At 35.3% G+C, this 13,314-nt stretch overlaps 1 protein-coding gene across 11 annotated transcripts in view; it reads right to left on the minus strand.

Annotated features, from left to right (window-relative positions):
- bru3 (CUGBP Elav-like family member bruno 3) overlaps positions 1–13,314 on the minus strand; it is a 492,049-nt gene that overhangs the window by 42,375 nt on the left and 436,360 nt on the right. For 8 of the 11 annotated variants that reach the window (XM_033483530.2, XM_033483524.2, XM_033483529.2 and 5 more), the window contains 3 exons: positions 11,109–11,252; positions 6,889–7,018; positions 1,225–1,395 (listed from right to left, as the gene is read on the minus strand). In XM_033483530.2, coding sequence (XP_033339421.1) covers positions 1,225–1,395; positions 6,889–7,018; positions 11,109–11,252 — 445 coding nt within the window. The remainder of the gene's footprint in view (positions 1–1,224; positions 1,396–6,888; positions 7,019–11,108; positions 11,253–13,314) is intronic. The other 3 variants (XM_076527176.1, XM_076527178.1, XM_076527177.1) reach the window with 3 other exon arrangements.

The following is a 13,314-nucleotide window of genomic DNA, read 5'->3' on the forward strand; positions in this document are numbered from 1 at the left end:
AATAATCTTTTGACGGACTATTTATTAAATTTCTTTTTAGCATTAAATATGTTGAACAATAATATTTTGGAATATTTCAAATGAAAAACTCATATAGTTTTTTACTTCAAAAATATTGGAATCAAAAATTTGAGTAATCTCGTGTCTTTATACTGATAATTATAATTTGTTAATTTTTGCGTGTCCTTTTTCTTCGTACCTGTATCATTTCACACCTGTAGACAAAGTACATAGAATATAGAATATTACTGAAACACGATGAACTGCAATGAAACATGATGCCAGGAGCTGATCAATACCGACAGTAAATTACTTACTATCGAATACATCGATTGTAGAATCAGAAACTCTATGCCCATTAAGCATACTGCCTACATATTACAAATTCCCGCGAATGTACAAACAAGTCTCCTAACAGAACAGTTACTTCAAAATCGAGCAATAGCATCCGAGCACTAATATATATCCCAGTAATATTAATATTCCAAATTTAAAAGTACAGTAAATTCTCCCAAACTTTCTTTCAGCTAGTAAACAAAACTGGACAATTTGAGAAGAGGAGATACGATTACTATAGCCTTGTATCTCGTTTTTATAATTATTGACAATCGGAAACTATAAAAATGAGCCGCGAGGCTCGAATAATCGTGTCTCCCTTTCCCAAATTGTCCATTTCAGTTTACAAGCTGAAGGAAAATTGGGGGAATATACTGTACACAACTCTGCTATACACTATAGGTAACATCGTAATTTCAAAAAGCGTGACAACGCGTCCAAAACGTAGACGATCTATCACAGAACAATTGAATCGTTACGAAACGAAAACAGAAAAATGAATCATCTTTTAAATACCGTAGAAACAATAGTATTTAACGCGCACGATTAGCATCAACGTCGAGGGAAATTTCGTTTCCGTTTATCCGGAAAGTGATTGAAAAATCAATGTTCGTAGTTTCGCGTCTACAGTCGCCTTATATATGTATATGTATATGCATATATATATATATATATATATATATATATATATATATATATATTATACATATTATTATACATATACATATTTTTCGAAAACGCAAACTTTTCCCGAGGTCGGCTGACGGTAGAATCGAAGCACGGGGCGAGGTTACTTGGTTATCGTCGGAAACGCAGAATAATACAGTCCAGCGTCGATTGGCCGAGCATTGCGCAGGGGCGGCACACTGCGCCTGAGTTGATACTCACGTCCCGGGTAGGTCTGCGGTATCCCGTTGGTGTAGACACCTGGATCCGCCGAACCTGCCGTTGCAGCGTTAGGTGTTTGTGCAGCCATGTTGAAATTGGGCATCGTTGGCGACGGTAACGACGGTATCGCACCGTTAACCGGCTGCCCTGTACCGGTACCTACGAGCAAACCTGATCAGTACACACCGGTTACCCTCTTGCTCTTACAACATCGACCTCAGTCACCCTCCCCGGCGCGCGGCATCGGATCCGGAATGCTCACGGCGTCTGTCTAACGTTTAGCTAGTTGCCCTCTGTACATCCTGTCAACCGATTTACGGTATATACCGTATAATTGGTAGGACGTCAGACCGGGTTTACGGATGATCCGTATGCCTCGCGCCGTGTTTGAGGATCCATATGATCTGCAGATCGCAGGAATGTTGATCCGATCTTAGGACCAATAACGATTCGTGACAGGCTGACGCCGCGCGGATTGCTGATCCGCTCTTTAGCCGAATCAACTTCAATGGGGCGCCGCGGTTATATGCGGTAAACAGAGAAAAGTTGGCAATTCGTTATCACCGAACTGCCCAGCTTTACGCAGAACAGAAATGTTGTGCGCCGATTTCATGAAATAGGGCAGCTACTTGAAAAATTCTGTCTTTGGTCATTTTCTAGAGTGATGCATCGATATTATATTCAATTCTTCTAATCTTCTGCACTCGAGAATTTTAACTCGAAGTGTGAAACACGTTCTTTCACCTACAGTATTTTTCATTTCCATAGTTTTGGCACGTACAATAACCGCACTTCCCGCAGTATTTTAAATATAAACAAATTTGACACTGTCAACATTATTTTGCAACGCGGTATAGCAATTTCTGCTGGCGCCTCAGAGTCGCCACTCGAGTGTGCAGGGTTAATCCTCGGTTAACGATTCGCAACTATAAATATAATATATTCAGTTTTTAGAATTTTTGAAGACACGTTTCGTAAACTTGATAGTCATTCTCTGTTGTTCCTACTGCAAATAGCAATATGTTTAACTAAATTGCCGAAAACGGAGTATTTAGGTGAAGTTTTAAACACATTGGGCCAAAATGACCCAAAATGACACCTATTTATTCCTGTCATAAATGCATAAAATTCATAGCCTAGTTATTACTAATCGTTTACAATATTTAGCAATAAAACTAGAATTCATAATGAGTTTCATTGATTATAGAATAAACAGTATCATTTTAGAAAATGTCTCAATTGTATTTCTTTGAAAATTAGTTCGATCTTTTGCATTCGATTTTACTTGCATTCTTTTGTATACAGTAATAATATTCAGTTTCGGATTAAATTAAACATTTTATTAGGTGTCGAAAAGTTTTTTAAATTGAACTGCTGGTTTCTTAAAACTTCTCTGCGTGATTTAAGGGTTTGATCAAATGTTAACTCTTTTAGAACATGCGATTTTGAAGACATTTATTAAAAATACCATATATTTCTTGCGAGGAAGATTTATCTTCACGTTTTTTATTTATTGTACTACAAAAACTATGTAATTTTATATGACGGAAAGAAAGAGTCAGTTGAAACCGACAGTTGTTTCCTGTTTTTACTAGATTTATATTTGAATTTATACTTAAATTTAAACGTACATAAATTTTTCAAATGGTACAACGTTGCCAACTTTCCCCTAATTTATAGATGCAATGGATAAAATATTTGTTGTTAAATGGAATAACATGACGTTATTTAAAATTAAGGAGAAGCATTGTTTATAAATATTCCGAAAAATTTTGAAATACATGAATAATAAAATCTCTTCATTATGAACAAAATCATATTATTTCAGCACTAATATTTGACCTAAATATGATTGAAAATCGTATGTAAAAAAGAAATTGCTTGAAAATATACGATATTTATACGTTTCTCTTTACAGAAGCAGAAAGAAAGGTTCAAAACCACGCCGGCATTAATTTCAAATCTAAATAACAAATGCGAATAAATTTATTTTATTCTTAAACTTTTGCTGCAAATAATATGTGCTTTCACAAAGTCAACTCAATTTGAAACTCTATTTTACTGTAACAACGTGCCTTTACCACCTCCGAAAACTATCATACCGACGATATTTTCTTAAACAACGTCAGGATCAAAGGATTAATTAACCCTCACACGCAGCTCGAATAAAATGTGACCCATTTTCTGTTTCACATACTGCAAAATCAATTACAGTAGAGCCTCGATTATCCGGGCTAAACAGAGTCACATAAATGTTCCGATAATGGAACAGTTACTTAATTACAGTGCCAGATCTTGATGCATTTTTGCAGTAATTTGTTTTGAAGACGTATTGTCTTAGATTCGATTGATTACATGTGAAAAGTATTTGCATAATATTCTGATATTGAAGGACCAGATAATCGAGGTTCCACTGCACTTCTTTGTGCAATTTTACGTATCTATCTATATATATACGTATATATTACGTATATATCTATATATTTATCTATATATTACGTCTAATCGAATAATTAAACTCACAATTGATCGAACAAAAATGCAATACAAAAATGGTTGAGAAATACGAAAGGATCTCCTCGCCGACTATTTCGAAAGAACAAATAAGGGTTAATTAATTTCTTTGTGCAATTTCATGTGTTTCTTCAAACTAATCAAATAATTAAACTCACGATTGAGCGAATTAAATTGCAATACAAAAACGCTTGAGAAATACGAAAGAATCTCCTCATCGATTACTTTCAAAGAACATACATACAATACATACAAGGGTTAATTAATATCAACCGTAAAATCTCTACGATCCATTCGACGGAATCAGTCGTCACGTGTTGTGTGTCACGTAGGAATGATAATGGCGGTTCCCGGTGGCGTATCTCAGGCAAATAAATGCGTACAGACTCGGCAAACTGCGGCACAGGTGGGCGGGGTAGGGGCCAGGAAGGGGTGAAGAAGAAATAAAATATTATTTTCCTATCAAACGGTATTACCTTTCGCTCGACGAGACTCGACGTATATCAGAGCGCTTGCGGAGAGCCGATTTCCGTGCTTACTTTACTTGTCTGTACTATTCCGCCCTCTCCCCTTTTCCACTTTGTGTGCGCGTTCGACGAGCGAGGAGACCGTGGGATAGGGAAACCGAGCGAATCCGGAGGGTGGGGACAAAGCGGGCCGAAAGGGTAGGGAGGGAGGAGGCGTAGGCGAAGAAAGAACTATGCTTTTTGGCTTTCCTCCTTCCCGTTCGGCGAGTTTTCGATAAAGTTTCGCGGTACTGGCAATATCTTTCGCCCGAGTCACGCTCGGTGAAAATGTTGTATTGATTTACGAGCCGGTTATAAGGCAACGGACTGCGGCGCTCCTGCTGCTGCGAGCCTCGCGAGGAACAAGCCGGAGAGGCCGGGATAAAAGGGGAAAGATAAAGAAAGAGTTTTGCGTCGGTAAAACGGAGCAATTGCCCGGCAGAGTATACATATGTGTGTACGTGCGATTCCGAACTCGTTTCTCCTCTACTCCATCCCCTCTGCCGAATGTTTTTCCGGAAATCAACCGACCAGCCGATTCCTCCTCAACCTCACCAAGACGAACGTTGTTGCGTCATTCGGGCTATTTCTGCTCGCCGTGAACGCGGTACAGCAGTGCACGGTTGAATTTACACGGATTCGGGAGCCAGGTACATTCTCGCGTACGGGACAGGGATCGCAAAACCGACTTTTTCAATTACCAGTAATTCAGTAAAATTTTCAGTTAAACGTAACAATTGTAAGGTTCTCGCGAGAGAAACGTCAAAAAAGAGTGGGTTGTTTTTTTTACAACTATTAAATATATATATATTTAATATATATTATATTAATTCATAATATTATTATAAATTTTTATTTATTTTTATTATTAATATTATTATATTATATATTATATTAATATATTATATTCTTTTAAAGGTTATAGTCAGATAAGGGGATGAAAAGTCGAAAAAATCGAAAAAACATATATATATATATATATATATTGTCACTCTAGAACTTCTACATGAAATCTATGTTTTTTCGATTTTTTCGACTTTTCATCCCCTTATCTGACTATAACCTTTAAAAGAATTTATTACCATATCTACCTATGCAATTTCTATTACAGTAAATTCTCTCTAATTGACGCTCAGATTGTGTACGCAAATGGACAATTTAAGAAGAGGAGATACTATTATTCGAGCCTTTATAGTGTTTCTGATTATCAGCAACTCTAAAAACGAGCTGTATGGTTCGAATAATCATATCTCCTCTTCCCAAACTGTCCATTTTTGTGTAGAATCTGAGCGTCAGTTAGGGAGAATTTACTGTACATCTTTTGCTTCCGAGAACTGAATCGAACATTTTATGACAACGTAAGAGCGTAAATAAGATGTATATAGCACGTCGAGCAGCGACGGTCGCGGTCGACATTCAATCAGTTAGCTATTTTTAACGAGTATACTCGTCATGAAGAAATGACAATATTTTGCATTATGACGAGTATACTCATCCCGCGAAAATGTATGCGTAAATATTAAGATGCTTTAAATAGTCGAAGACTAAGACGAGATAAAACGAACAAATAAAAAAACATAAATAATTATTATGAAAAAACTGGATATAGTGTGAACAAATAGTTGTTTTTTATTTTGTGCGACACACTTTAAGTTTACTCTTTTCAAAGAGATCGTAACAGCTAACTGATTGAAGGAATTCCCTTGCAGCAGAAAATTAACGTGAAATAAAAAGAATTTCATTTGCAGCAATTACCGCCTTACCTTTACAATTGTGACAATAGACTAAAATGAGTTTAAACTCGATCTGAATCGAATTAAATTAATACTATTCTCGTATCAGTCAATAAGCAATCTACGGAGCTAGTCGCGTAATTTGCATAACTCAAGTAACTTTTAGATTATGTTTCTTTATGAAAAATTGTTAGATACATGGTTTCAAAGATGAGTAAAGATCTTTTCATGTAAGGAGATTTCCGTATTTTCAAGATCAACTAATTTAAAGTCATTTAATGTGTGTAAGTTACATGACTCACTCTCTATAATAATAAGCTCTTCATTAAAAATACTTCGATCTGCATCGTGTTTGGACTCATTTTAATCAGACGAATCTCAGATACAATTATAAAAGTATGACGAAAATGACTAAAAAATAATTTTCTTCCTTGCATGTTTGCTTTATCCAGTCGTTTCGTACTGATGTATAGTAGAACCTCGATTATCCGGACCAGTCTGGGAAAGTTCAATGTTCGGATAATGGAGCAGTTATTTAGTTTGAAGGCTGCCTGATATTCCTACTATGTTGTACAATTAATTTAGTTGCTGTGCATCGTTTTAGATTGCATTGTTTATATGTGAAACGAATTGGAATAATTAATAAGCTAGACAGTAGTGATCCGGATAATTGAAGCTTTACTCTACATCTGTTTCTTTTCTTTTCACTGCAGACATTCTTTGTCTCTATCTAATGGGATGGGGTCTCGCCGGATGTCGTGTAAATTTAACCGTGCCCCACTGTATCGTCGAACACGCAACGCACACGATCGTGCACGATTTTTAACTAACCCAGTTCCCTGCTACCGGCTACCAGCCACCGTTTCGCGAATGTAAATGGCGAAACGCTGTCGAGGGCACAAAGAACTTACCGGAAGTCGGCGGGACCACGGGGTTCGGTATGCCATTTAACGCGTGCGGCAATTGTCCGGTGGCTAACGCCGCCATCGGGTTGATGTACGTCCCCTGTGCTGTCGCAGCAGCCATGAGAGCCGCTTGCTGCTGTAAATAGATTTTCTATGTCGAATGCGTGGGAACATAATTTATTATCGATCAATCTGATAATGTTATACTACAGTTACGAAATCGGCAAGGAAAAACGTCGCATGTCGCATGTTTTCACTTTTCAGATATTGTCGCTTCGATTTTCGATCGCTAATTCTTTGTATTAGCAATGTTTCCTGGCTTTTTTAAATCTTTGGGTCCATCGAATTTGTTTGTGCGATCTTTTTTTCTTACAAGTATGTAAATCTTGTGTTCTACAGCTCGATTGACATTGAATTAAAATATCTGACATGTGTTGCTTTGTAAGAATTGCAAGATCGAATTTGTTTAGACATCTTGTTGTTTTTACTACAATGTGCGCTTGAATTAAGAAATCTATTCTATCATTTCATACGGATGATACTTTATAATTTCAACAATTTTCAAATAAAAAATGTGAAACTTAGTGTTAATGTACGAAGTTATATTTTATGAAATTCTGAGATATGCGTCGTTTTTCCATACATAGTGTGAGCTATCTGTTGTTGTTTTTTTAAATGGCTACAAAAAACCGTTTAATATCCTACAAACTTTCTTGTTTATTAAAAAAGTACATCTATCGATTAATTATGAAAAATACAGAAAGGTACAGAAATAAACTGCCGCTATGTGAAAATCTGACGCGATTCGGTGGTCACACACACGCAATTAGAAACGTGAGATTTATTTCGTGGATAAAATTATAGTTCATCGAACGATTGATATTGTTAGAAATTTTAGTAATAATTTCGAGAAATCTTGAAAACTGACGATGGTGGTATTATATGAGGTTGGTTTTGATGAGATTGTGAAACTTCTTACATTTTCGCCAAAATGAACTTCAAACGTTACAATTTTTGAGAGAGTTGCAGGTGACAATTATTGGAAAGTGTCATTTTAGCATTTCAATTGTCCGTTTTTTGTGTAAAAATAGGTGTGCAAGTTTTAATTGGGTGCATCGATTTATTGTTTTCGATTCGCGAATTCTCGTTTTCGAAACTACTATTTTGAGTAAAAGAAGCAAATGGCATAAGGATATTAGGACTCATCAGGACAGCAAACTAACATGGGTCTCACATGTGAAATGTCTGAAAGAATCATGTCTAAAAAAGATCAACATCATCAAATATCTAGCAAATGTTAATTGGGGAGCTGAACAAGATATATAATTCGAGCGATGCCTTGAGTTATTCTTTAGTTATTTTTTTAGTCAGTATGAAGTCTGTGAGGGTAATTCTTTCATGGTTGAGTGGAAGGGACGGTAGTGTATGTTTGTATTATTTGTGTGTTTTGAAAAGGTTTCAGCGATGGTGCCTGCTATTTTTTGCACTTGTTATTTGCCTGCTGTTATCTAGTTGACACTAGGAACTTGATTTCTGTTCTAGATGGTGTTCCGTTAAGGCATTTTATCTTTTTCCAGATCCTTTCTGTGGGGGTTTGGTTGGTTGTGGTCAATGCGAAGGCTTGCTACGATTCGTTTTTCCTTTTTTTGATTATTCTCCTAAATTTTGTCTATTGCTTTTTTAAAGTTGATAAGGGTCTCTATGGTTGGTTGATTTGTTGCTATATTGAATGCTCGTTGACTCTCCTTTGTGTATTTTGTTTTCTGTATACGTGGCTTTATTTGTCCGGAAGCTTCTTGTGCTACTGTTTCGATGAGTTGTTCTAGTGATTCTATAATTTGATTGATACGGTTTGGGTCTATTTCATGGTTTGTTTTCTGTTGAAGCGTATTGGCGATAGTTAACTGGTATTTAGGTCAGTCCATTTTGTCAAGATTCCATTTTGGTGTAGGTTTAATTGGATGAGGATCGGTGTTGTTGTCGTTGGTGATTTTGATTGAGAAGTGATCACTGTTGTGCAGATCCTATCATCCGTTAATGATATTAAAGTGTGTGTGATATCCTGAGTTTAAAATATATCCTGAATTTTAAATATTACCGTGGGTCTTCCAAGAGTTTTATTCCGTTTGTCCTATTTTGTATAAGCCTATTTTGTGAGTTGGCTGATAATTTCTTCCAGATTTATTAGATTTTAATCCTAGCTATTCGGTATGTAAATATTATAAGAACTAATTTTAGTTGGGAGTGATGTGGTTAATGCGATTGCTTTAAGGTGTATGCTGAGTGGAATTTTAGTGGTATCAAATTGCTCTGAAACAGCAATAAGGACTCCTTCGCTTGCTCGTCTTTCGTCGTTTCTGTTTTTTACTTTGAGGTGCAGGATTTTTAAGTTTATTTCCTGTAAAGCTAAAACTATTGGATTAAGTTCTGTTATTTGAAAGTTCTCTTAAAATTTGAAGCTGTTCTAGATGTGTGCAATGACTATTTATATTCCATTGTAATATTTTTTTCATTGTGTTTCATCAGATGTTTCAGATGTGTTGGTGTCTGATTCGGAATTCATACTCGATGTCCAGTTTGCTGTATTAGTGTAGAATAACCCTAAGTTGATTTTTTTACGTAGTCTATGTAATTTATTTTTTATGCTTCGTTCACTTAATAATGAGTAGATTTTATTTATCGTGTCTAATAAAGCTTCCATATCAATAGTATATTTGTTTGCGATTTCTAATGGATTGGCTGAGCATTTTCTATGAAATTATTGAATTTTAGGAAATGTAACATGTAATTATTGTCTTCGTTCTCAATGTCGTCTTTTGCTGGCCGGAGTTGATCCTCTATGGTTTTTGTTTGTGAAGTGTGTGGTTGATGGTTCTTTTTGTTTTCTTGTGGGTTGGGCGATGCCTTTATTTTCTTTGGTAGGCAATGTTAGTGGGGGTGTTTTGAATCTCATATCACTTAATTTAACTGAATCGATATTGCTGTTAACTGATGTTGTTACGAGTAGTTCTCTATTAATAGTTTTACTCACCCCTGGTTCATTTGTTACGACCTCGGCTTCTATTGTTCCTATTTTGCCTGTCTGTACCACTAAATTGTGTGGGAGGAATCGTATTTGTTTCTGTTTGTATGCTATTCGGAGTTGTTTCCGCGGTGTTTGCACATTGTTGAGCAATATGCTTACACATGTAGCACTTTAATTCGTGAATATTCTGTGTTGTCTCATCAAAATTGACTGTGAACGAGCTCGATATCTTTTTATTATCCTCGAGATTTACGTAAACTTGAAGCCTAAAGCTTAAAATGTGGTTCAATTCTGCATCCGTAATACCTGCTTTTAAGTGAGCAATTTTTGAACATAATTTAATGCCATGTATTGATGATATTGTTTGGATTTATTGGGGCGACATTTGATAAGATAATACGTCCTGCCGGTACCAACATTGGGTGTGAATGTCGATGCTTGTTTTATTTATTTCTATTGCTTTCTGTTTCGATGTTAAGTGTTTGCGACTGTTTCTTTGTTGTGTCGAGATATATACATATTCTCTCATTCAATACACGAGAAAGGAATCTTGTGGCATTTGTATCAATAATATTTCCTATTGGCATTGCATATTTTCTGATAATGATGCCTTCTACAGATTGTAGGTATATATTTGTAGCTATATATTCGTGTTTTGTGATATTTAGCATAGGATATACTGGGTTTGGAATCGTTAGGGTAGTCGATTGGATTAGTTGGTATCCGTGATGGATCGTATGCTTATGGTCACCATCCATATCACATTGTTTTCACTACTTCTCTGCTACTATCACTAGCTCTGTGTGCGCTACTCGCGAAAGACCTAATATGAGCGAACACGTTTTCACTAGTCGACGATCGACTGAATGCACCTATGTTTATACAATTTTTTTTTCTTAATACCATAGAATATACCGATGAGGAAGTTTGAACATTAAAACCTGGGACACCATGTATACTAGACGCAGGTAATCCTATGATAATTTCTTGAGCGCGTTTTCCGCGTTGTTATTCGAAATACGTTACGAGAAACATCAAATTCCATATCCTATTACCGTTGCGCGACGTTAACGGAGCATTATCGAATGTCGTCGATAATTTCTAACAAGACAGAAACTATTACAGGTTGTGATTCGTGATAACGAGGGCAACCAGACGGTAATGCGGTAACGCGAGAACCATTAACGGTAATGTGACCCACCTGAGCATAAGCGCCGTAAGCGCCGAACTGGTTGAAGACAAAAGGGTGAAGGAGGCCCATGTTCCCGGCCATTTGCTGCATGCGTCTTAGTTGTCTCTCTTTCTCAGTATCTGCAAATTTTACCACTAAGCTGGATGACGCACCCTGAAACACACATCGATTGTTTCCGTTAATAGAGCATTCACCACATGCTACAATGTAACAATATGTTTATGACATTTTATATATTCGGTCGTTCAGAAAATAATTTCGCTTTATCACAAATCAGTTTCATCAATTTTTCAACCAAACAATTTCGTTCTAAACCGTATTGTCATTGTAATATTTTGACAGTCACCGTTTCAAGGTTATTTGCAAAAAATTTTGTTTCATTTCGTGGAATTGTTTTTTTAGGTGTCCACAAAATATGGAAATAGAAGCAACATTTTAGAAGAAATCTGTTTGGTCAAATAACAATGTATATTTAACAAAAAAAGAAAACTGAAGGACAAAATATGCTATTATAAATGATACTCAACAATTCCTATTAAATACAATTAATCGTTTGCTGCGTATCATTGTATCGTAAAAAGCAAACTTTTTCAACTCCTATTAACTGTTTGAATAAGTTCACGTACTAAAAGTAATTTTATCACTAAAATAAATATGATCTGAATTTCTCATTACAAAAGTGTATTAAGATCTTAAGTAAACGAATCAGAATATATTCAGCTTTACACAGATTTAAAAATTGTACAGATGATAAAATTATAATGCACTGGGAAAATAGTGGCAAGTAATATTGATACAATTCTGGACGCGGAGAGTCGGTTCTAAGATTTATTGTGGCACGATCATGTTCAGGATACGTATCCTCGTTGTATATCAAACGTGAGTTCGATATACATCAAACGTGAGTTCCTGCTAGACGTCCCGTTTTGTAATTTTCATGAGACGAAGTGGCACAAGTTGCAATAGTATTACCGTCGCCAACTCAAAGGCTCCAGCATTTTCTGAAATCTGATATTTTTCCTGGTGAAGCGCGCATTTCTACTACCTTGAAAACTCATACGCTTCTGCGAAATTTTATAATTATCTTAATTCAACGGAAAATGTAACTAAAAGGCTTCCAAGGGTATTATATTACAAATGCGAAGTTTTTAGTAAATTCAAATTAAAAGTATTTCGGTTCATATAATTAAACATTTGGTTCATTTAATTTTATGCAACATAATTTGTTTCTTACAGTCTTATAAAATAAATTGCATTTTATTGTGTGCATTTGTTTTAATAACTTAATTTTCAAAACATTGTCATATTGTATTCCTATTCTGTGAATCTTTTAATTGTTAATGGATTTATTTTTGGGGTCACTACGATTCCATTTTTTATTAGTTAAAATATTTACATTCGACATGTTTCCTACTAATTCAATCATACTCATCGAACAACTACAGAATTAAGTTATTTTTAACACTAGAATTTTGCAAGACAAAGTTGAAGTTTTGAAATACAAAAGTAATTCCTTTTATTTTAATCTTTCATATTGTTTGTTAAATATTATGAATTCTGATCATCTTCGACTATACAATCATTATTGATGTGTAGTATAACATCTGCCGCAATTACCAGAATGAAAAAGTTGACAAATTTTTGTCAAGTAAATGGCTTGCTCTAATTATATACCTATTAATGAAAAAAAAATATGAATAATTTAATACATTCCAGCATCTAGCACAAAATCTTAGTTTTTTTTACATTTAAGTTTACATCGCTTGACAAAGTACACACGAAAGATAAAACACGTATTGTTGGTTTATTCTGTGAGATAGTTTATAACAAAGTGAATAAGTTTATTAAAAATTCATAAATCAATCAATCATGTTGTTTACGTGCATGTCACTAATGTTTCTATCTTCGAATAGGATCGCAAGATTAGCATAATATCCAATGAATAATAAGATTTGGTCTAATACTATAAATTACTTTTGTACTTTAAGATTACTAAAATTACTTTTTGTACTTTTTATCATTATGTCCGGAAAAGACGCAATGTCGTTGTTTCAACAGTTATTTTCAGGGAGGATTCGTAAAAATCACTTGCCCTCGTTGCTGTTACACGAGAATTCTCTCTCGGGAAGGAAATTACAGTGTGCGTTTCAGAATGCGGAAAAATCTACCTCTTAAGACGTTTACGAAGATATGTACGTAAGGCGATGACAGTCTC

This window comes from Megalopta genalis, chromosome 17 (genome assembly GCF_051020955.1).
Source record: "Megalopta genalis isolate 19385.01 chromosome 17, iyMegGena1_principal, whole genome shotgun sequence".
NCBI lineage: Eukaryota > Metazoa > Arthropoda > Insecta > Hymenoptera > Halictidae > Megalopta > Megalopta genalis.